The sequence below is a fragment of the Polypterus senegalus genome, chromosome 3 (genome assembly GCF_016835505.1).
Source record: "Polypterus senegalus isolate Bchr_013 chromosome 3, ASM1683550v1, whole genome shotgun sequence".
Taxonomy (NCBI): Eukaryota; Metazoa; Chordata; class Cladistia; order Polypteriformes; family Polypteridae; genus Polypterus; species Polypterus senegalus.
Genome location: NC_053156.1, coordinates 232807018 through 232833247, shown reverse-complemented (window position 1 = coordinate 232833247; position 26230 = coordinate 232807018). Strand labels below are relative to the sequence as shown.

General features: G+C 37.9%; 1 protein-coding gene across 1 annotated transcript in view; it reads left to right on the top strand.

The window, feature by feature from the left end:
- The window catches only part of tead3a (TEA domain family member 3 a), a 168312-nt gene that overhangs the window by 68638 nt on the left and 73444 nt on the right, over window positions 1-26230 (top strand). Inside the window, exon 3 of the mRNA XM_039748751.1 lies at window positions 8630-8876. Within this exon, the coding sequence (XP_039604685.1) occupies window positions 8870-8876 (7 nt within the window). The 5' untranslated portion in view covers window positions 8630-8869. The remainder of the gene's footprint in view (window positions 1-8629; window positions 8877-26230) is intronic.

Below are 26230 nucleotides of genomic sequence, written 5' to 3'. Positions count from 1 at the left end.
GAATCATAAAAGGTGTATGTAAATGATCTGTATCATGTGCACGCTATAAATAAAACTTTTTTTTTTCCACTCCAACCCTTCCAAAATATTTGATATAACTAATATGAGGCCCTTTTATAGGTGCCCTGCTTGATTAGATCCTAATGACTACTAGTTGCGCATTTAATTATAAAAGTCACTGACGCACCAGATTCCTTACTATTGCATATATATTTAGTGGGATGAGTATTGCATAACATGAACTCCTCTCTGAAGCTGCCCCCCCCCCACCAAATATCCAAAACCTAGGAAATTATCTGAATGCCAAAGCATTAATAGTAAATTGGGGGCATACTTCTTCGTTACAGTCCAACACCATGACTACTGTAGGACACAGCTGGCAAGATATTGAATGAATGTAGTAGTTTAAGTTAAATTAATATTTTGTGCTTAGAATGCTTAGCCAGGGAAAGCAGTGAACATACTATAACTGATTTGGAAAAGTTTAGAATGAAAAGGTATTCCAGTAAAGCATCTTATCCAATTTTAATCTCTTTTGAATGTTGTCAAAATGGTTTCAAAATCTTACCTTACCCCATGTCACATCTATGAAATTCTGCTAGGTGCCTTTCTTTATTTTTAGTTAGCTGGCAGTTTTTCTTCAATAAACAAATCATCTTCAAAATAAGTGCAAGGTTAATAACTGGAACTATAATAGATGGAATAATTATAAATTAAAGCATTTGCTATAATTACAAATTTGTGTACTTGTGGCATTGTTGCAATGGCATATGAAATTTTTTAAAATAATGGATGGCCATTATTCCGTATGTCCTTTCTATTGATCAGGCATGAGAAACACCTCTGTTTTATTGCTGTCTCCAAATTAACAAAATCACACACATCCTACATTACTATAGGAGAAAAGGTAACAAAGTTTTAAAAATTGGCAACATGTGTTTGTGTGTTTTTGCGGATTGTCAGAGTAGCTCTTCTTTTTCTTTAAATATAAAGATTTTGGAAATGGTTGTCTAAGGTTGCTCGTACATAGCCATACATTGTTTGCACAAAAAATGAACAACACTCTTATTTGTTTAGTTGAAAGACATGTTGTGTCAGGTCCATTTCCTGAAAGTGCTGCAACATTCTTTTAGTATTTGCTTAATAGAAGTTTTTGTATTACTACGCTCTAGGGACCATAAGTATACAGCATCAATCCATCCATCTTCTTAACCCACTTATCCAAGGTAGGGTATCCAACATTGGATGCAAAGCAGGAACAACACCTACACAGTGCGATAGCCCATCATAGGGTGAACACACTCAAACACACATTAGGGCCAATTTAGTCAGTCCATCTAACCTGTTTTTAGACTATAGGAGGAAACCCACACAGACACTTGAAGAACATCAAAACTCCATGCAGGAAGCACCTGGGACTTGAACCCCGGTTACCTTAGTGTGAGGCAGTAGTGCTACCACTGTGCCACCAACTATCTATATATATATATATATATATATATATATATATATATATATATATATATATATATATATATATATAATTCACTAAGACAAGACAACCATGAAAAGCACGTCGGAAGGGGCGTGGATTCACTAAGCCACCGACAAGTGAGACACCTATGGCGCACGTCGGAAGGAGCCACGCCCACCATCTCCAAGACCATTGGATACGACGACAACTCGCAGGGCCACGCCCACCAACTCGGACACAGAAAAAATGGCGTCATTTATATTCGTCGATCATAGAGGCCACATGCAGTGCAGGTCAGGTTAATGTCATGTACCTCCGAGCTACGTTGACTGTTCATAGAGGCATGTTTCTCGCGGAGGTAAATCGCCATATGCAGCGTGGGAAACGGTTTGCGAGGGGTATCCCATGGAATCCTTAAAACAATCCTTTACAACTGAAGTTAAAGCACAATGAAGTAGGCAGTCTTTAAAAACCGAGTTTTCGGGTATGATGCACGACCGCGTGCAACATAGCAAACTGTTTTACACGCTACATACAGCAATTTGCATCCACAACAAACATGCGTCTTCTTAGATGCTCCTGCACTTTGTTCACACCCCCCTCCCACCTCGCTACTACTGTGGTCAGGTGTCTTGGTGGATATAGAGAGGCAGCCAAAACCGCACAGAGCAATGAAAAGTCTAGAGTTCCATCTTTTCATTCACTTTCTGTTGTATCCTCAAACCCTCCCTTTTTAGACAACTGTGTCTTTCCAGAAGTGTTCAACCATCAATAAATAATTATGCGGCATTTGTTATGCCCCGGGTTCACTATTGTGTTGTATTTTGCTCTCTCCAGAGTTCCATCTTTTCATTCGCTTACTGTTGTATTCTCACACCAACCTGTTTTAGACAACCGTGTCTTTCCAGAAGTGTTTAGCATTCAATAAATAATTATGCATGACATTGAGCATGTGTCTTTCCTGCGTGGGTAAGCCGTTGAACCCCATTCGGACTGCAAACCGTGGAATTCCCACTAAGTGCGACTCATACGCTCCCACTGGTTGCGTCGCGACAAACATGCGTCGTCTTAGATGCTCCTGCACTTTGTACACACCCCCCTCCCACCTCGCTACTACTGTTGGACAAGTTGGAGGTGTGCACATGAGTGGGCAGTGCATACTGAACGAGAAATCAGCAGACTTAGCATGACGGACGGAGCTGAATGAATGTCCTTCTCTCCTCCCGTTCCACACGCCGCGCCGTGCACCCACATCCCTCCGTCTGGCAGGAGAAGGCTCGAGGATGTTGCGCCAGTTTTCAGTCACGGACAATTGTGTGTTGGTTCGTTCCGTGCATTGTTACAATGTTTCTTTTTTTGCTCCTTTATTACATTACCGATTTTTCAAATGTTAATTTTCTCCCTGTGCTTAAAAATCATTAAAAAACCGGCCTGATTATGCGGCGTATGGTACGCCGCGGGTTGGCTAGTAAGTATTACAAGTTAAAAATGGGATGTATTATTCATATACACAGATAAGCTACAATATTAAAATCACTGACAATTGAAGTGAATAACATTGATTTTGTTATTACAGTGTAATCTTTCTAGGGGTGGCATATATTAGGCAGCAAGTGAACAGTCAGATCTTGAAGGTGATTTGTTAGAAGCAGAAAAAATGGGCAAGCGTATGAATCTGAGCAACTTTTTAACAAGGCCCAAATTGTGATGGCTAGATGACTGGGTCAATACATCTCTAAAATGGCAGGTCTTATGGGGTGTTCTTTGTGTACACTGGTTAGTACCTACCAAAAGTGCCTTAAATAAGGACAACTGGTAAACCGGCCACAGGTTTATAAGCAATCAAAGCTGATTGATGCACGTGTGGGGAGCGATAACTAGCCCATGTGGTCCAGTCTCACAGAAGAGCTACTGTAGCACAGATTGCTGAAAAACTTGATACTGTCCATGAGAGAAAGGTGTCAGAACACTGCTGCATAGACGCAGACCAGTAAGAGTGTCCATGCTGTCTCTGTCCACTGTGGGCACATGAGTGTCCGAACTGGACCATTAAGCATTTTTTCTTTTAGTTCATATGGATGGTTGGGTGCACATATGTCATTTACCTGGGGAAGAGATGGCAGCAGTTAATGCACTATTTGAAGCTGGCAGAGGCAGTGTGAGGCTCTAGAAAACCTTGGGACTTGGCATTCATGTGAATGCTATTTTGACACGTACCACTTATCACCACTTATTTTTGCCTACCATGTTCACCTCTTTGCCACAATATTGGTTCCTGATGATCGTAGTCTCTTTCAACAAGATAATGTGCCCTGCCACACTGCAAAAATAGTTCAAGAATGGTTTCAAGAACATGACAAAAGAGTCCAAGGTGTTGACTCGACTTCCGAATTCCCTCAGATCTCAATCCCATCAAGTGTCTGTGGGATGTGCTGCAAAAACAAATCCAATGCATGGAGGCTCCACCTAAGAACTAGGACTTAAAGGATCTGCTACTAAAGCATTAGTGCCAGATAGTACAGGACACCTTCAGAAGTCTTATGGAGTTCATGCCTCGAGGAGTTAGAGCTGTTATTGGTGGCCTAAGGGGAACATAAACAATATTAGGCAAGTGATTTTAATGTTTTGGCTGATCAGTGTAAATGTAATTTATATAAATAGAATTGATGATAGTTCTATATTTAAACACATTTGAATGTACCAAAACAAAAATCCACTAGTGGTATATGTAGCGACATATAAATGGAACCTGGCTGAATCTTGAGATAGGCATGACTGTCATATCAAAAGGTTCTCCAAATGTCTCTAATGGTTTTCTTCTGATACTGTTGTTTACCTCCCCATAGACATGCAAATTAAGTTAAAGATACTTAATGGCTCCAGTGTGTGTAATTGGGCTCAGCAAAGGACTGGTACTCTGTTCAGGGCTATGCCTCCTTTGCTGCCATTGCTGCTTGGATACCCACTGATCCAGTTACCCAAATTTGAATTAAGTGGGTTTGAAAATGATGTGGTATTTAAAATTGTTGTTTAACATTTCAGAAAAAATGTAGTTTCTTTACAGTAAAGAACAGCAAAAAGTGTGTATGGTTCATCAAATTGAAGACGCTGTTTAAATTTAAACCTATATAAAAAAAAATGAACACCTAGTTCAAGAATAACCACATGCTGTTTAACACTAGAATTACCAGAGCCTACAAAAAAACTTGTAGATCCAGCCCGCCTTAAATCCCATCGCACCTTTCCGTCAGCGTCTTTTGTCATGTAATTGTGCTGATAAAGACAAGCAGCCTACTATTCCATCCCCCCACAGCCGCAGAACATGCCTTGATTGATTATCTGGAGTGAAGTGCTGGAGTTTTAGAGTGGAAATAATAGATTGTTATTTGGAGCACATGCATTTCATGTGTGTTCCATTTCATACAATAATCCGTGTCAACACATTGTTAAAACAGAAATGTTTCTCATATTTTAGTAGTAAATGACAAAATGTTGGCATAAACTATATAATGTGTGAAGCTTGAAGTCCAAAGATCAAATAAACACTTTCACAAAAGGTTCAAGGACGATACAACAGCTTCCGTGGCATAGCGGTAAGATTTGCTGACTTGTAATCAAGAGTCCCCGGTTCGATCCCGACTGCCTGAAAGAAAGAGACAATATATGTGACATTTTGAAGAAATCATTTTATGACCTGAATAGTACCAATCAGAAAACATCATCGTACTAATGCAATATTATTTGAAAACGAACAGCATCAAGACAGCCGCTAACTCTAAGATAATCAATCAAAGCATAAGCTGGGAAAACTTTGTGCATGTTCTGCGGCGGTGGGGGGATGGGACAGCAGGCTGCTTTCTGCTTGTCTTTATCGGCAAGGACAAAAGACGCTGACAGATAGGAGCGAACGGATTGAAGGTGGGCCGGATCTACAAGTTTTTTTGTAGGCTCTGGTAATTCTAGTGTGAATAGTTGAGGGAAACTAAGCCCTTCTGTAACATGCTTGATTGGGTATCCTTAATATTTTCCTAAACTACCTTTTGTGATGACAGCTGTTTCTCTGAAAAAATGTGCATATTGATCTACTATTAACCGAGTTAAATCATCAGTGCCCTAAGCAACCAAAAATATTTCATATTGATGAACCTCTTTGGTTTCACAATACTTGACAGTGAATTCTGAAAAGAAAACTCAATCAGATTGACATTTGTAAGCTATTTTGCTCTTTGCAACAGCATTGGTCCTATTTTGGGTCACGCAAGCATTTTAATTTAGTTTATTTTTGTGTAGCATTTTTCACTTGTGCAGGCCCAGAGTGCTGTGACAATTTCACAGGTAAATGCAAATGCAAACTTTACAAATTAAATCAATTCTATAAAAAGTACACATAAAGATGCAGGTTTGTTTAAACAGAGATTAAAACAAAGAAGTTCAAAAATGATCAAAATGTATCATTGTCCAGAAAAATTGGTCCATTAATTAATGCTTAAGATATAACAAGTTGACACCAGAGGAGATGAAAACAAAAATTCCAGTCAGCAGCAACCCTAAAGAAAAATAAACCTCTGCAGGGACAACTGTCAATTATAAAAGACAAATCAAATTCGCCAGACACAGTCAAAGTCCTGTAGACCTAGGCCAGCTTCTCACCTACCACCTCCTGGGCATTCTAAAGTAGAGCCTGTGCTGAGCCATCTAATTTGACAACAGAATCTGTTAATTCCAATGATCCCAGTATCTAAGATTACTTTCAGGGTAAGAAAACAGCTGGAACATAGAGCAGTGGCAACACGTGCCACAGCATGATACTGAGAAGAGAAACATAACAGAAAAGGATTAGCATCGGCTCATAATTATTGGTATTATATTTTAGTACAAACGATTAACAGACAGAGATTCAATATATACAGCTAATCAGCAGCCCTAATCAGAGTATGCTAGCCTAAAGCAATGTCTTCATCCTGGATTTAAAAGAAGCGGAGGTTGAAGGGGCATCTCTTATATATGCAAACAGATCACTCTTCAGCTTTGTGTCCCTGTGGCTTAAAGCATGACCTCCTACTGCTGTTTTATTTATCCATGGTAACTTTAGTAGGCTGGTATCTTGAGATCTTAATGCACACTCTGGTCAGTAAGTAATTATAATTTCAAAGAGGTAAGCAGGGATTTGGCCATTTAAAGCTTAATTTATTAAGAGGAGGATTTTGTAATAGGCTCTAAACTTAACTGGAAACTAGTGTAAAGATTTAAGAACTGGAGTTATGTGGTTATATTTTCTAGTCCTTACAATGATTCTTGCAACAGCATTTTCAATTTATTGAAAGCATTTCAGAAGAAATGTCAACCCAAAGCTAAAATGTTTTTTAAATCTATTATTCAAATTTGAAATATTATTCAAGGACTTGTATTTTTATAATTGTGTTTTCAGTTAGTTTAGTTTACTATTTTCATGGACATTTTATTCTTTCAATATCAATATGGAGAATATAAAACAATAATGAACACAGCGGTAAGGTTGAAAGTAAAAGATTTTATGGTGGCTTTTTTGTTTCTGTTGAATATACTATATTTCTTTTATTATTTTTAAACATTATGGTCCCAGAAACTGTTGGCTTCATCTTTCTAACTGCTTTTTACATTTTTGTAATCCTGGTATTAAAATGTCTTATTTAAGTACAGATTTTATCTAACACATGAGGTTATGTTCCTTGCTTTGGCCCAGTGTGGATTTTTGCAAGTTTTGGATATAATAGTGTCGAGTCCCATATTACCCTCTGTTGAAATAAGTGGGTTCATAAAATGAATATGTGCATGTTCTCACATACTGTAAGCCAGTGTCGGTATTGTTTGCCTTCGTTCAGATCGTGCATTTGGTGTTGGGTGCACATACTACTCCATTTTGTAAGTGTTATAAGCCAAACAAATCCAGATTATTATCTAATGATAACTAAACTGTAATATAATATAAAGTTTAAAGTTCATATTATGTGATTGCATGAAGCATGAAATTGTGGAAATTTAAACAATGGTGACTGTATACATTTATACACCAACCCATAATCCATATGCTTTCAAAATAACAGGAAGAATAACAGAGGGGTCCTCAGGTTCAGTCGTGCAGGGCTGAAAGTGGATATATATGTTTTTGTTCCAACGTTAGTTCTTATTTATAAGTCAAATATTGTTAAAGCGGGCGGCACGGTGGCGCAGTGGTAGCGCTGCCGCCTCGCAGTTCGGAGACCCGGGTTCGCTTCCCGGGTCCTCCTTGCATGGAGTTTGCATATTCTCCCCGTGTCTGCGTGGGTTTCCTCTGGACACTCCGGTTTCCTCCCACTGTCCAAAGACATGCAGATTCTAAATTGGCCCTAGTGTGTGCTTGGTGTGTTTGTGTGTGTCCTGTGGTGGGTTGGCACCCTGCCCGGGATTGGTTCCTGCCTTGTGCCTTGTGTTGGCTGGGATTGGCTCCAGCAGACCACCGTGACCCTGTGTTCGGATTCAGCGGGTTGGAAAATGGATGGATGGAAATATTGTTAAAGCATTGTGTTTGGGCCTGATATTAGTTATCTCACTTGTTAAGATTCTGAAGCCTTATTTTTTTTTTTTTTAGTCTTGAACAACTACTTTCATTGTTTTGGTTGCCTCTTATTTTCTTAACCAGTTGCCAGTTAATAAGATATAAATGACAAAGGAACCAGAGCTCACCATTTAACTTGCTCCCACTTACAGCACACCTGTGTTTGTCATGATGTATATTTTTTAATAAAATATATCAAAAGTAAAGGAAGAGATATAAGGAAGAAAAAAATTAAGAACTATGGACTGGAGCAGATTAGATTATTTTAAATAATTTGAATGATAGTCATTGAAAAGGAAAATCAATAATATAAGAATGACTTTGAAGAATGAACAAACTAATGAGCCGTAATATTAAATAGGAAGTTCTGTTATTAACAAGGATTGGATTCCAAATAAATAACCGAGTTGGAAAAAACCTAGAGCTCTCCAAGATTAAACTTGAGGACCCCTCGTGTAGCTCTTCGTATTATGCTAAACGGAGCTTTCTCTCTGTCATCTTTACCTACAATGTGTTGCTCAGAATCTTGGTGTATTTATCCCTGTCTGCTTCACTAATTTCCTATTTTTTTTCTATTACAGTCCTCAAGTCAGGGCTCCCCAAAGAGCCCTAGAGGAGCCGCCACAATTGCGTCAAACGAGTGGAGCGCGAACGGCAGCCCAGAGGAGGGGCGGGACGATGGTGCTGAGGGGCTGGACAAAACTGTGGATGGTGATGCAGAAGGGGTGTGGAGTCCGGACATTGAACAGAGCTTCCAGGAGGCTTTGGCCATCTACCCACCATGTGGCCGGCGCAAAATTATATTATCAGATGAGGGCAAAATGTATGGTGAGTATATGCTGGGTCTTACAAACGTATGTATTTTCTGATTATACTTTTAAACTGCTATCTGAAAAATACCACTTTATTGGTAGCCCTTACTATATCTAATAATCAGCATTAAGGCTTACATAAAATAATAGTAAATATGATTGGAAAATAGATGCCAATATGAGCAGTGTGTGCAAACATTTAGAAGTGGAATACTTTGTAAATGCTAGTAGAGTTTTTGGGGATTTTGTCCACATTTAGTAAATCAGTCTTGGAAGCACTGATGGACAAAGCATTCTTTTAATTTTAAGATCTCTCACAGCTGTTGAATCAGAGCACTTGGTGGAAATAGTCTTTTCAATTCAGTGGCACAGGTTCATATTTTTTGATTAAAGACAGTATCAGGGAATTGCAAAGTACTGTATAACTTTTGATCAACTCAACTGTACTCCATTATATTTGATGGAAAACGGTTATTGTCATTATTTTATTGGGCTGTAACTAACAATTTTAAGTTTTTTTTATTTTTTTGATTAATCGGAATAAAAAAATTAATTTTATTAACAAAATTCTATTTAAATGTTTTAATATTTTCCTGTAATTTGAGAGTTAATAGTATAATTCTTCTAATTACAATACACTGTATAACAAAAGAGTAAAAATATGCAAAGTGTGAAAAAAACACTTTAAAGGGCAGTAAACTTAATTGTTTTTGCAGTGAAACATATCCAACTTAGTTATGTTACTTAAATTGCCCCAACAGTGGTTTAAAAATCAAACTATAGCTGAAACTGCTACATCAGTAGCTTTTAAAATAAACTCCTAAATTGCTTCACCAGTGTCACCAGGGATGTAAAATGGTTCTACAGGAGTTTTGAGTTGCAAAGCAAAAATGTTAGCATGTTGACATGCTCTTGGCTACGGCTGGCTCTTTTCTTGGAAGTTAATGTTGTCTGTAATCGAAAAGAGATGCTCATATGGTGTTGAGGTAGCAGGGATACATAGTTAGGTTTGTGCAAGCCTGGCCAGGGTGGGTTATCTAGCCTCTTTAGTCATCCACCAATGTAATGGATTTTCTTCCTTGGCAGCTTGTTTCTCTCTAAAGTATGTCAGGATCTTATTCCTTAAAATCTGGTCATAGATGTCGTCAGCTTTCACATCTCTGTTATCTTCTGCTGTATCCCAAGCCAAGGAGTGAGTCAAATAAAGTGACAGCGACAACACTTGTAGATCCAGCAGCAGTATTACTGGTGGAGGTACTGGCAGCACAGAATTTGACTTCTTGACGTTGCTGGTGATCCATTTCCTTATTCACTTCAAGTGTCTGTGTTTGTACTTTAGTATGCACAAGGAACACTAGCTCAGGTGTCAGAAACTTGAGTTTTCTAAATCTTGGGTCTAGTGCATTAACATGAACTGCTGCGTTTGGCCTCCTTCCTCCATCATTGCTGAAGCGGCTGCATAACAGTTATTTGGAAACCCTGCACTGCACTTGACTCCTTATTCGTTGTGGATTTCATGAGCTATGTTCGAAGTAGGATTATTGAAAAAAGGATATTTCTCCCTACTTAGAAACACAGTTGGACATTCAAAAGGTTTAAGAGCAGTGGAAAGCTCTTCAAGCAGGCTCCATTGTTCAGTGACAAGATGCATCTTGTCTCTTTGTGTGATAGTAGGGTCAGACAGTATGCAGTTATGGGCCACCTTTGTTCAACCAATTAACTAGTCATGTAGAATGTACTGCTTCATCTTGTGCTTACATCCTTTACAAGTTTGTACTTATGTATTCCTGTCTGTACCTATTTTTCTTTCAGCTTGGTGAAGGCTGACTCACTTTTTTTAAAATGCTTCACAAGGCAGTGTGCTGGTCCAGTAGCTTTTGAAAGGCCAGGATTTTTTAATCCAGAATTAATTCAAAACTGCAAGGTGTGCCCAGTGCAGCAGTTAGAAGACCATCCATGTTTCTCTTTTAAGATGTTTGCTGCAGCCACAATATTGGAACCGTTATCATTCACAATAGGAACAGTTTTGCTAGGAGGAATTTTAAATCTGCATACAGCCTCCTCCAGTCAATTTTGTTAGATGCTGTATGTCTCTGCTCCAGTGGCATGGTAGTAAGGCAGATTGACTTCATGTTTCAGTCTTCTCCAATAAAATAACTTGTTACACCAAAGCAGTTGCCACACTTGTCCATTTATTTACTATGAATTTGTGCACAAGTCGCTACCATTGTGTGTTTTTAAATGTTGAATTATGTAGGTGCAAAGGGCGACACATCAGAGAAATGCTCCTTCAAAGATTGAATGGTTTCATATCTAGCACGTGTTCAGTTGATGCTCACAGGGCAGCATGGTTACTTAGTTCTGGAGGCAGGGTGGTCGCTGACATGAGGGTCCGCAAGAAGGAACTGATGACAAATTTATGTCATGTACACTTTAGAGCAGGCATGTCAAACACGCGGCCCGCATGACAGATCCTAGTTAGCACTGAACTTTTACAAAATGATTACTATCGGTTGTGATTGAATCATTCTGCATCTTCGGCATTACGTATTGACTTTTCTTACTTCTGCCTTCTGACAAAAGCGCGTTTTCCCATGGCATTACGGTACCGGAAACGTCATCTGCTAGTATAGCCACGAGCCTTGACCAAAGTTAATGAGCCGCAATGTCACAACTGAAGTGCTAGAATGCAGCAGTGGGCAGCAGAGGCGGGCTTAGGCATGTGCAAACTGTGCACCTGCACAGGGCCGCCAAATCCAGGGGCCGCCACGCCAATATATATTGAATATAAAACAGAAAGAGAAAATAACAATACAGCTGATGGCAATGTGGCCGAAAAACATTGTGTTTCTTGTTAATTAGTACGCTGTATTTACCAGTGTCGCTAGAGTCGGAGCAGTAAGCAATAACGTTCTGCCGTAATGAGAATATCATGGGCCACCACTTGGTTTTCAAATTATGGACACGTGCATATAGAAGCGTGTCATGAGCACGAGGCGGCTATGCAGTTTCCGCAACGGACGTGGCCATCCACCGTGCATAAGATACCATATTGACATTGGCGGACGAAGGGGCCACCGATTCTTTCTCTGCCCAGAGCTGCCCCTGCTAGGCTATACTACTGGCTGGGCTGCTGAGACTGACCATCACGAGTAGTAATAGCCCGCATATTTTCATGTTTTTTTTGCTCTAGTTTTATGTAATTTTGTGCTAGTATTGTAACGAACAGTTAGTGCAGACTACAGCTGAAGATCTGAAGTGGACGCGAGAAGTTGGTGAGTTGTTTATTAACATATTTTTGTGATTTTGACTTTGTAAAATGCTTTTTGCGTATCGACTTATTTTGCAATATAAACTTTGAAGTAAATTTAGTAAAGTAAAATTAGATTTTTAGAGGATTTGGTTTCCAACTTGAATTACTGAGCAATGAATTCAGTGAGCATTTTCGTGATTTCAGTTCAAACGAACAGCAGTTTGGCTGTTCTGTTCCAATGTTGAGAATGCGCCTGAGAATATCCAAGTGGAATTGATTGAACTGCAGTCAGATTCTATTCTGAAGGCAAAATACAATGAAGTTGGTGTGCCAGGCTTATATGCTTACCTGCCACCCTCGTATTTGCAGATCTGTAAGTTGGCATCAAGAGTACTGTCTATGTTCGGGAGCACTTACCTTTGTGAGCAATTGTTTTCGTTAATGAAAGCTACCAAAACCCCACATCACTCAAGACTTACTGCCGAGCAGCTTTCATCCTTCATAAAAGTTGCAACTGCGCAAGATTTCAAGCCTGATATTGACGAACAAGAGATGCCAAGTATCGGGACAAAAGAAATAGATCTCACACTGTAAGACTCCTATATAAGCAATGAATATAATATAATAATATTAGGACCTAGCTAAGAGGCTAAGACTCTAATTGTACGCTGTTGTATGGAGAGTGTATGGAAATAAATTGCTTTTCTTTAAACTTTAAGTGTTACATTTTTTTTAAAGTTTTTAGTATTGGAAAGAAATCTCCTTTGTATAATAGAATAATAGTATTTGTTACAGTGCGGCCCGATGACGCACATATGGCAGTTGAAGCGGCCCACCAATGGTAGTGAGTTTGACATGCCTGCTTTAGAGTGCACACATTGCGTGGCTTCATCAGTTCATCGGCTCAATGAATGAACATTTTAAGCCAGCCCTAATACAGTGGGATGTTTGGTTATCATGCTAAAGGCACATCTTCACTCATTCCCATGTGTTTCCTCTGGATGTGCTCATGCATGACAGTCATACTTCCATGCCATGACAATTCTGCATTGTATAGTTTACAAGCAGCCGTTTTTTTGGAAGACCTTAACACAAGGTGTTCCCCATACTTTACACATTTTAAGTCACAGTTTTGGAATTCTGTCTCCCTCCGTCTCCGCCATGTTAAAATGCAGTGCTGCCAAACGTGACATAATGTTATGCATTTGACATCACCAATCCAACTGTTCAACTTTGAATATTGTTGGCAACAAATTTAAAAATTGAACTTAACAGTTTTTGTCAATTAGTTGTTGCAACCCTATTATTTTGTTTATCAAACTGAATTAAAATTTAAATTTCGTTTTTTCCTGATTAGTCCAGCTTTCTTTATCCTCACTTACTCATAAAAGTGACTTATATTTAGCTATATAATATGGTTTGTCAATAGTGCTGTAGTAATTTTTTTCTCATCTGTCCCTGAAAAAACAGGAAACACCATTGCTTAGCACATGTGCTACAGTTTATAGATCAGTGTGAGTATAAAGCTTTTAGAGAGGTTGGTCCATGCTTTAAAATCATGTAACACCCGTAAATCTGCATTGTGTGCTTCCATGAAACAATTTTTTTTCAAATTTTTTTTGTTTACTTAGTTACTGTGAGCAGAATAAACATAAAAGCTGTGCTAGTTAAAAAGGTAGGAAAAGTACCATTGAGCTGCTGAGAGACTACAGAAAGTGAAGTACTACAGAAATGTAGGTAGCTAATACTAAATTAATTGTCCAAACACCAAATGTTAGCAATTTGATATACATCCAAATATGTACAAACGTTAAACAACTATTAACAACCATATTTCAAAATTCATTACAAAACATTCGTTTTCAAAAGGTTTAGGCAGAGGAGATATGATGGAGGATTTAGGGAGTGTATCATATATCTCAACATAAAAATCTTTTAATAAGATTTCTCATAATTGAAAAGATATTAAGGATACAAGCAGATGGTTTTCAAGGCATGGTATGTAGGTAGAAGCAACAAATTGTAATGTTACTTTGGAGTCTTTTATTGATTACTGTTTGGGACACTTATTTTTCAAATTTTTATCAATGATTTAGATTAAGATATTAAAAACAAACAATTTGGTTAATTTTTCATATGACAATAAATTACAGATGACCCCATACATTAAGTATACATACATACATCCATCAAGTGGTTTCATACTGTAAGTTTAGACAGTCTTCAGCAAACATACATCTTTCTTATGAAGTAGTGAGACAGAAACCTCCCCAGATGGAGACAAACAACACCATAGCATTGTAAAAGAATTCAACCACCAAACATGCATGCTATCTTGGGCTCTATGCCTTCATCTGAAACATAAATGGCAATAGTGCCTAATGCAAAATGTTTCCCTCACATATGTATCAGGAATACTAAATAAACTGGCATAAATTTACTGCTACATAAAAACAAAATACAAAATAAAAAATTTTTAAGACATTTTTAAAATTAGAATTAAGGTGTAACAAGACAGGAGGAAGAGGATTGGGAGTATGCACTGATACAACACATTGCCGCACCCATCACACGATGAAAAGCAACAAGATAGACATGTGCAAATGACAATTGCATGGATTGGATCAAACAGTTCTAATCTCTATAAATTACAGAGATGGTAGCAGTATAGCCATGTTGAATACCACTCAATCAATACAACCTTTCCTGGGACAAATAAAATCCTAAACGTGTAAACCTCCAACAAAGAGCATGGCACCTCTTTAACATATGAATTCACATCTGATATCCTAGAATTTTTTGTCCTCTAAAAGACCTTCCACTCAAAGATGCTAAACCGTGAAATTAAAAATGACACCGTGCTAATGTTGATCAAAACAAATATGACTGGTCAGCAAAAGCAACATATGCATTGTCATACCCAAAGTTGTTAATGGTTGTTACTTTAGTTGCCTCCATCAGAGTTGAGAATTCTACAACCTCAGTCCCACATCAGAAATAATATGGAATGAGTGTTGTGTTAAATCTGATCACAGAGAAAACCAGGAGGCTTGAATCATATAATGTTTGTTTTCCATTGTTCAATGTCACAGGTGCTACAAAAACTCGTACAAGAAATATTGAAAGCCTTAGCACCAGTGACCCCATTACACCTGATGTTTTAGCAAGAAAAAAGAGTGAATTACAGGCATGAGATGATGTCACTGTGTACATTCTTTTCCAAGCAGCATTTTATGTATAATTAATTCAAAATTCCTAGTGAATACCAATGCAAAATGTAACCATTATCTCACTATTTTATCCCCTCCCACAGACCTTAATGACAAAAAAGAATGAAAAAATTGTTTGGTTTCAGCATCGGTGCCACTGCATTTGAATAGCTGAGTTTTACAATGTGTCCCCACTTTTTCATTTTTGAAGTCTACAATCCATCTGAGCTATCAACAAATGATTAGATTAATGTTTCTCTTATCTACTATCCCGATGGATTCTGGATATCTTTGAATGTTGCCCTTGCATTCTTAAGGACATCTCATCTGGTTATTCGGATTGCTTGGTGCTAAAGTTTTGAAAGATGGTTTACATTTTGTTAAAAAGTATTTTGGTTTGATTTCTAGGACTGAGAAAACAGAAAAGCATTACCTTTTAGACTCATTGAAATTCTGAGTGTGCAAAAGATGCCAGGAAGGTGGTTTCAGCGTTAAAAGATGAAAGATTATTTTTAAAAGTACTATTACTCAAGGAGAGAAATACCTGGTAGAACTAATGCCTCTTTACTATTATAATAGTACTTTACTCATGCTCTGGCAGTTTTCATGAGTAAAACATGAATTCAGTTTAGCAGCTTATTCAATAAATCTCTTACTGTAACTTCCATTTAATCACTGAACAGAAAGATGTTTGCTTGTTTTGTTGATTTTTCTTTTCCTTTTATTTTAATGGCCCACTTTTTTACCTACGTTTTTTACTGTATGACTTTGACTAAACCATGTTGTTCATATGTTGTTTTTTCATTGGTATATTTGGGGTTAATATGCCCTATCTGTTATATTTTGATTTAAACCAAGTGCAAAGCTTTGACTTCATCTTGTTAAATTACCTTCCTAAATTCCAAAAATCCATAGCCCAGCTAAAATCTGAGGAGGATGGATTTTTTTTTTATATATAGCTTTGTTATATGTGTTCCCCCACATGACTTGCCTATGGGAGACACAGAAAATGCAGGACACTTTAACTGTTGTCAGAAATATGTAAGGGAAAACAAGCATCAGGCAGGACCCCAGCCACCCAACACCGTCACTTTTCACCCACCTCCCATCTTGGAAGCGACTAAAGTCCATTCGGATGCGCACCTCCAGGTTCAGGAACAGTTTGTACCCAACTGCAATCAGACTCATGAACAATCAGTAACCTTGTGTCACCTCCACTGCTACCTGCACATATACTTTTGCCACTGCATTTATTCCTAGGATTCTGGTTTTATTTATTTATTTATTTATATTAATTTATTGTGTTTCTTTTCCTTTTTTTTCATCTATGTTCACTGTCTGCAGGAGCACATGCAAGCAAGCATCTCATTGTACATGGTACTTGTACACATAACAATAAAGAATTGAAATTGAAATAATTACCTGTGAAATATAATACTGCAATTTCAGTATTTGATACAGATATTTAAAAAAAAAACCTTTACTCTTTAATGGAAACCATTAACTGTCTAAAACTAACTTCCTCTCATAATTGCAGCCTGAATTTCACCCCGGTTTATGATCACGCATTTAACCCTTTAAGATATGTTTATGATTCAAACACAGTGGTACTCAGCCACGTAATACAGAGAAATTGCACTGTTTTGCAAAATACAGATTTTCTTTTTAACACTATGTATGTGCATAAGGATATTTGCAAAAATAAATAAATCTTAGGGCTACAGTGGCCATAAGTGCTGAATGGAAATGCACAGCAAAAAAGAAACCTCTAGAGCAGACACCAGCATACCCATAAAGATCTGGATCACATTACTACTTGCATTGTCCTTGAGTCCAGTTGCATGAAGCACATTCTGCATACTGTAGGTAGTTTTATATTTTGTCAGTGAGCTGATAGCATATCAACTATACTTGTGAAGAGAGATGACAGGTTTTTCTGAACACATGAACACTGATCATCCAGTAGGTATGTAGCACAAAAATATTTTAGAGTGAAGTATCCTGTTAGAAATTAAAGCCTTTTAAAATGAATATTGCAGTGTGGAGGAAAAAAAATTGCAGTGTTCTTCCTTCAATGCTACATCTGTCTGCATTACGCTAAAGCTAGAAGTGCAGTGTCATTTTATGTTTATATTTACCTTAGTAGTGATATAAAACTTGAACTTCGTTCATCTGCAAATATCACATTATCTGTAGTAAATTGCTGTTAGTGTCACATTCAAATGATATGCCTAATGCATTTCATTGTGCTTTTAAAAAGAATTGGTGAACCCAAATAACCTGAACCTAATTTCAAAAGCAAAGTAATCCTATGCAGCTTTGTTGCTTGTGCTTCAATAATTTCTTGAAAATGTACTTTTATCACTGTTAACCTTCAAAGTATCTTTTTTTTTATCTGCTTTATTAATACATTGTTTCAGGGACATGGACCATCTGTTGTAAGGCATGAATCAACTGTGGATGGTTTGCAGTTCTCTTTTAGGACAAATGTATTTACATTGGGACAACATAAGCCAATGTCACATTATGCAACCTCTAGTCATTGGGCATGTCAGTCTTGTGGACTTCACTTGTTAATCTTGTCATCACACTATGCCAGTGTACACAACTCAAAATTGCAGGGCATGTCCATTTTTGTGACCTTATTTTGATAGCCAACAATACGATGTCTGACAGAGCTGGTCGTGTGCAAAGGGAGAAGAGCTATGGCAAGTTCAGCCTCAATCATTGCTTTTTTTCTGTAGTGGTATGTAAAATATAAGGCATCATACAGATAAGCAACTCATCTGTTTGCAAGGTCCAAAATACCTGTGTTTAGTATTCCTTGTCACTGCATTATATTCACTGTACTTCTGGATGAGTATTCATTGCTTGTCAGTTCTCATGCACACAGCACCCGCCCCTACAACTAAAGACAAATTCATACCTGTTTGATTTTGTCGGGGTATAGCATGGCCTTATTAGAGTGAGTTGCTGGGCATGTCACAGTATGTAGCTGGTCTTCACATGAGCATGCAGCTGACTTCCTCTGACTCGCTTAAGATTATGTAAATGAAGGATACAACTGAAAATAGCTGGATAAATTGTCAACTGTGACATGAACTTGATAGACACCCATCAATCGGGTTCTCATTCTTAACAATGGGACAAAATTGGAACCCCAAGAAGAAAGTCACATGATTTTTTGATGAGAAATGCTTGACTAAGAGGTTTAACTATGGTGGAACACACAGTCTTTCATTTATACTGTCTTCTAGTAGAAACATCACAAACTAGTGACAGCATACAGCAACATTTAAATACCAGACCAACAGAGCAGGATTTATATGTGAAAAAGAAAATAATTATAAATGCTAAAATTAAAGAATTATTGTTCTTTAAAATTGATGCTGTTAAACCTTTATAGTACTATACCAGATGAGATTATGTTTAAAAATGTTTGTTATATGAAATCTTTACAAACATCAAAGAAATTAAATCTATATTCTAGATCCCCGCAACAGTTATTTTGTTGAACATGCTGTCATTTCAAAACTGGTTAAAGTCATAACTAGGTAAGAGTTAACATATTTTTGTGACAGGTTTTATAAAGAGACAAACATACACATGTTGGTTGATTGAAATACTGTACACTACATTGATTTCTGACCCTTTCTTGTTGCTCCGCTGTTATATATTATTCAAACATGGAGTTTGCATGTTCTCCCCGTGTCTGCGTGGGTTTCCTCCGGGCACTCCGGTTTCCTCCCACAGTCCAAGGACATGCCGGTTAGGTGGATTGGCGATTCTAAATTGGCCCTAGTGTGTGTTTGTGTGTGTCCTGCGATGGGTTGGCACCCTGCCTGGGATTGGTTCCTGCCTTGTGCCCTGTGTTGGCTGGGATTGGCTCCAGCAGACCCCCGTGACCCTGAGTTCGGATTCAGCGGGTTGGAAAATGGATGGATGGTGTGATTTTCCAAAATACTCGTATAAAATTATTTTCAGGGTTAGTAGCTGAAGACCTCCAAGAATGTGAAAATTTGTAAATAATACTTTAGCTGTGTCTAAATGTGGTGTGGTGATATTTTTGTGGTGTGAGACTCACCCGGACATCACTAGTCGGAAACCACATCTTTTATCAAAAGCACACGTTTATTTAGCACTGATAAGCACAGGTTTAAGTCCCAAACACTGCATCAAAGCACACAGCAATAATCTCCCACAATGAACTGTTCTTTCTCTCAGTTCTTAGCCGCCTCTATTCTCCTTTGAAGTGACAGTTCCCGGGTCCAACGAGGCTTAAGGTGCCCCCGTCGGTGGCCACAGTTCCCAACAGGCCAGATCCTCTTTGTCCCTTTCCCGCGGTCCTCTTTTTGTCCAGGTCGGTTGCCCCCTCGTGACCCGGAAGCTATTAATGTCCTTTTCTGGTCCCTCCAGGCATCCCGGCCAGGTAATGACCCTGGCAATCTGCCACAGTGGTTAATAATTGCAATATGCTATGCACTTATATAAATATTTGTGTTGCTTAATATGTTAGTGTACTTTATGATTTTTATGTAACACATTCATTTCTGTCTTGTTTATATATTTTTGGCTTAAATATCTTGTCCAGGTTTCTGCGATATTTCAGCAAGCTCAAAAAATATTCCCATTTAATTCTTCACGGCCAACTTGTGAATAACAGAAACTGTGACTGTCAAATATGCAAACCTGCCTGCCTCAGGGTCACACCATTGCATGACTGCAAGTAGATGTAATGCAACAAAAACATACAGAATCTCTGTAAAACCATCCATTTTAAATTACATGGGAATGCACAAACCCTACTGTCTGTAAATAAATAAATAAATCGGATCAACCCTGGATAACAGGTTTCCTGTAGGTTACTCATTAGAACATACTGTAGCGAGTTGCATTTTGGTACAAAGCTGAATTTTGATTACAGGTGCTGTCCTTTTGTTTCCTGCTTCAATACCTTATTAACCCATTAGTTGTGTGTACGGTCTAGATCTATGAATGACTTATGATGTGTTATTTACTTTTAAGAAAAATGAGAATGTCCACTCTCAGCTTGAAGCTGAGACGTTTCTGCTATGACAGTAACCCCTGCTGTTGAAAACACTCACTTCACTGGGTGAGTAAAGTGTGAGTTGACCAGAAAACCAAGCATGGGAAATGTGTCTGTTTTCTCCTTCAACTATGCTAAAGCACTTCTGTTGGGAACAATGCAAGATTTGCTACTGTATAATACCTCCTTGTTTTATTCTGCAATTATTTCTGACCAGTGTCAGTGTAAGGTGTGTTGATATTGCAAGCTCTTGTTTTCACAACCACTTCCATTTGAATATGTCATGAAAACTGTTCCAGTTTTATAATAACTTTGTGTTTCGCTGGTCTCAGTAGAGTTCAGTTTGAAAACAGTCTTGTGCATATAGTTGTATGTTTATTGTCCGATGATTTGTGTCACTAAAGTAAGTGTATATAGAAATATGGATGCAGTCCCAGCCCATCCATCCAGCCCACTTTCTTTTAAAGTAAGCACTCTGTTGCGTGCACATCATTGCACATAGTGAATAACTTTACTGCTACTTTATACATGTTTTCTTGTTTTGCAGTCTGATTTTAAAATTTCCTGCTTTTGAGGGAAGATGATTTTGCTTGCCTTTGTGTGTAATTTCAGTAAAATGGTAATGTCATAAAATATGCCGAATAAGGCCGAATTTCATATTGACAGTATTTTGTATTTTAGAATTCGATATCATAAAATTAACATTAATATTTTACTTTATTGTAAACTCCAACATATTTCTGCAATTTAAACGGTTGTTACCATGTCTGTGATAAGAAAAGCATGTTATCTTTTTTTTATATAGCCTTTTATCAAATATAAGTATTTGCAACTCATTGGTAGAGTGAAATGGTGTTATCAAAGCAGTGCCTGAATTTCAGTGAAATGTTATTTCTGACATTAAAGGTGTGAAGTAGGCTTTAATGTTTCTTTGGTATCCCCTACTCAGATGTTAAAGCAAAAAGCATTATTTGTTTTTTTGGAAATAATAGTATTTTACTATTGATATAGTTTTTATACAACTTCTGTTTGGATATATGTTTCTATATAGTTGTGGTATTAAGCTTATGTTCAAAAACATGTTTATGGTTATTGTCTCTATTACTGTAGTAATGCTTTTGTTCAAAAACACATGCTGCATTTTTCACTGTTTTATATTGAGCAATCAAAGATAAGCACAGCCTTTCTTGTGAAATTAGAATTGTATCAGAAAACCTTCTGATCCTTTGGCAGGGCATCACATTTTCACATAAGTGTGTCTCATAGAACTGGTCTGCCAGATGCTTTCTGCTGGCGTTTGCTACAAGCCATGCTCAGTCAGGGAGTCTGTGTTTTTCGTCTCCCCCACTTCTTGAAGCACAAAGCATGGAACAAATATGGATGGTGCCCATTCCGAGAAACTTGTATACCTTAGAGCAGCAATGTAATTGAACATTCTCAGACTGTTACAGATATTTTGTAACATAAATGTGTAATAGTCTTCCCTTTTGTAATTATTTGCTCTTCTGCATTAGTAAGCAGCCTCTTTCTCATATTGGTCTGTGGTGTTCAAATCTTTTACATCTGTAATGCTTCTGTGGCTTATTTCCATTTGGAGCAAAGGCTTTTTGTTTTGGCATTCTCAGAAACCCCTAGAGAGAGCATAGAGAGACTCCTAAATGCTTCCATTAAGTTTCAACAAAGAAAGCCCTTGATTAGCCAGTGACGCTGGGAAGAGACTGCGAATTCCTAATTGGGATGCGTCTCTACTCTTCTGGAGTTGTGGGATTGAAAATGCCACTGCTGGAGTGCTTGGGGGTGGAGGGAATTATGACCCTTGCCTGATCCTGTAGAATTTGCCTGGAAAGAAGCCTGCATTCCAATCATTTTTCTCCTGCCTCTGAGGGACAGGCATTCCTTAGCGGCTTTGGCCCAGCTTACAGCTCTGTGACAGGAAATATAATCCTGGTGTGACAGAAAGAGAAGGTTTGTTTCAACAGCCAGGCATTTTCTCCTTTTGTGGAAGTAGAGAACAGCATGCTTTTCCTAGGGACTGTCCCCGTTAGTTTCCCCCATGTTGAGCCCTACAGCGATCAGCAAAGAAGCATACAAATTTGCAGATATGTGCACAGCCGCAGAACACCTCCCTTGTTGCAGGTTTAACCAGCTCCTTTTCCTCCATCTCCTTGAAACATTTATGGTCCTGCCCTCAAAGTACACTAAGGGATCTTATATAATTACTGTACATATACAGTGATGTGAAAAATTAGTACTTCCTCTTTGAATTGTATGGTATTGCATATCCTTTGATAACTATTGATCATCACCTAGTAAATCTAACTTCAGAAGACAAACAAAACATGCCTAGTTTCATTTTGTCCTTATTTAACAAAAAATAAGCATACGTGTGTAGCAACAGTATGTGAAAAATAAGTACATCGTAATTGCTTATATATTAATTAATATGATAATTGTAGGATGGTGCAGCAATTTAAGAACACTTTATTAGCTGAAGTAAAATCAAGTCACTTCTACATAAAAGCAGACTCTTCGATAGTTTAGCTTGTATGCTCAGATTTGTGGTAACACTATTCCAAAGATGAGACACATCTCAGAGAATTGGAGATCTTAGTGAAGCAACTGTTACTGCTTATCAATCTGGAAGGAGTTGTATGCTTTTTCCAAGAAATTTGAACTCCTTCATTCGAAAGACAGGATGTTTTGATAAATGGTAACCCTTCAAGACAGTTGCCAGTTTTCCCAAGAGTGAATCCCAGTAAATTTACCCAATGATCAGACCAAATGATGGACTGCAAAATTGCAAAGAACTCAGAAGTTACCTTCAGATATCCACAAGTATCTTTCAGTATAATAAATGTTGGAGATAATGACTCTGCCATCAGAGAATGAACAAGTATGGCTTTTATTACAGGCTAGCCAAGAGAGTGTAATTTCTATCTAGAAATAAATTGTTAGCTCAGCTTAGGTGTGCAGCTTTGTATCATTTGCAATCCTATATGTACAAAACAATACTGTTTCGAGAGCAGGCCAATATGGAATTATTTGGTTATTATATACAATGCTATGTTTCATGAAAAGCAAACACACCATTATCACAACAAGAACCTAACACCGACTGCCAAATACAAACGGATAGATGATGATTTGAAGTTAATTTGCAACCAGAGGGCTTTGACTTGGATGCCATGCACTGTCTGAATTCATGAACTTTTTTTTATACCAGATTATTCTATAGGAAAAAAAAAATTCACTTTGTCTTACAACCAAAGGTTCTCCAAAATTGTTTCATACAGAATGGTAGTGATCTTTGACACAACATTAAATGTAGTGACATTGAATTGGGAAAGAAAAATAGAAGTCAGGGTTTTGAAATGGGTAAGCCAATGTGCACACATCAAGTATATTGAGATGATATATATATTCCCCTGAAGCAGAATGGTGAACTGGTGTTTAATAATAATAAGAAGAAGAAGTAGAAATTAAACCTGCATTTTTCCATCCTGATGAACCTATTGCTTTATATGCCCATTTTGATCCCAGTAACACACAGCCCACCCTTCAGATGCTAGCAGCACCACTTGATTTATCCATATTTCTTTGTGTTTACATTATGTAAAGAGAATTTTTAAACAAGTTGATGTCTATAAGGCATTAGATTAGGACAGAATTGCAGGGCTTGTTTTAAAAACCTGTAATGACTAATTTGATGATCTCTTTAACTAATATTTTGCTAAGAGAATATGTCATGGGGGCAGCATGGTGGCGCAGTGGTAGTGCTGCTGCCTCGCAGTTAGGAGACCTGGGTTCGCTTCCCAGGTCCTCCCTGCGTGGAGTTTGCATGTTCTCCCCGTGTCTGCGTGGGTTTCCTCCGGGCGCTCCGGTTTCCTCCCACAGTCCAAAGACATGCAGGTTAGGTGGATTGGCGATTCTAAATTGGCCCTAGTGTCTGCTTGGTGTGTTTGTGTGTGTCCTGTGGTGGGTTGGCACCCTGCCCATGATTGGTTCCTGCCTTGTGCCCTGTGTTGGCTGGGATTGTCTCCAGCAGACCCCCGTGACCCAGTGTTCGGATTCAGCGGGTTGGAAAATGGATGGATGGATGGATGGAATCTGTCATCAATGCTTGCTTTAAAGGTGCAACAGTTATCTTTATGTCTAAGAAAACAAAAGTGAACTATCTGAATGACTACAGCCCAGTGGCCCTCATTCCAATTGTGATGGAGTGCTTTGATAGACTAGCCCTGAGACACTTTAAACAGATTATTCCAAGTAGTCATCATTGCTCCTGTTTGCATATTGTTTAAACCAGTTCACAAAGGATGGCATATCTCTTGCACTCCATTACCATCATACATTTGAGTAATAAAAACTATTATGCCAGAATCCTGTTTTTGCACTGTCAACAACATCAGCAACAACAATTTATTTCTTGTGTAGCCCAAAATCACATAATGAATGCTGCAATGGGCTTTAACAGGCCCTGTTTTTAATAAGAAAAAGGAAAACTTGTAAGGAAAACAATGGAAAAATCTTGGGAAAGGCAATTCAGAGAGAGACCTTTTTCCAAGCAGAGTGGGTGTGCAGTAGGTGTCAAAAATGGGGTAAATACCATATATAAAACAGAACACAAGTAATCCTCTTCTTCACAGAGCAAGATGGCCAAACGTCTCATTGCCACTTCAGGAATACAGTACAATGGTACAAATTACAAGGAAAAATACAAGAACAGATTATATCACTCACTAAAAAGCTGGCCACCAAACTTCTCAGTTTAGCCAATAAGTTGTGGTGATGACACACACAAGTTTATTTCATGTTCAGTATGCCCTGTCTTAAAAGTTTGTGTTTTCTGTTAAATACTGTCAAAGTAGATCGTCTAATAACTTGGTGTCTGTTCTTTACTGGGGCTTTGTGGGCATTGTAGCTTGTTCCTTATACAGTGCTTTAGATTATATAATGCGATAGCAATGGCTGCTGGGGTTAGTTCTTTCATTACTTCCAACTTCAGTTAGCTGAAAATATAAAAGAAGACTTTATTGCTGATGAAACATTGCTTCATTGCCAAAGAACCAGTTTTTCAACAATCTGAGAGCAACAGTGGAGAATGTGTTCTGTTGCCTTGCCTGTTCATTGTAGCTTCTGAAGAGGTGTGTCTTTGCATATCAAAGTATATCAAAATTTTGGAAGTTGCTGATAGAACATACTGTTATTTCTATTTTGGAAGTCCTAACAATTTAGTTTAGTATGAGACCCAGTTACATACATAATGTGTTGAGCTGTGTAAAGTTTTTTTCTACTGATCATAGGTGAAAATAAAATGGAAATAAGTAGAGAGAAGTTTCCATTTAGGCCTGGATTTTATCATTCATAGATTAAAATTCCATAGTATCATGGTTTCCACTACCATTTATGTTAATAGGTAGGTTACCCAATATATATGCTACCCTCACAACTCTTGGGGTGAATACATTGCAGCATCCAATCTAAAGTTAGTTCATTTTGCCTCATTAAGTTGTTGTGAGTTTTGAAAGGAATGTAGTGTGAACGAGTTGTCTGTGTTTCTTGTGTACTTTTGGACAGTGTTCCTGTTCATATTCTGATGATCTATATGTTGAATGGCTGCCAAAATCAAATCTACTTTGCACCATGAGAATAATGAGATGTATGTTTTTGGAATCATTGTAAAAACTCTGAAATGATCATTTAATTAACCACGCATTATAACTCACTTTTATTTACCATTGCATTGACTGAAGAGTGAGGAGATCTTCGCGCCTGCAGTATATTACTGCGACATGCCTTCAATGCATGTTCACTTGTTTTGAGATGTGCCGTAAACCTGACCCTGCCTTTAGGTAGAAGTG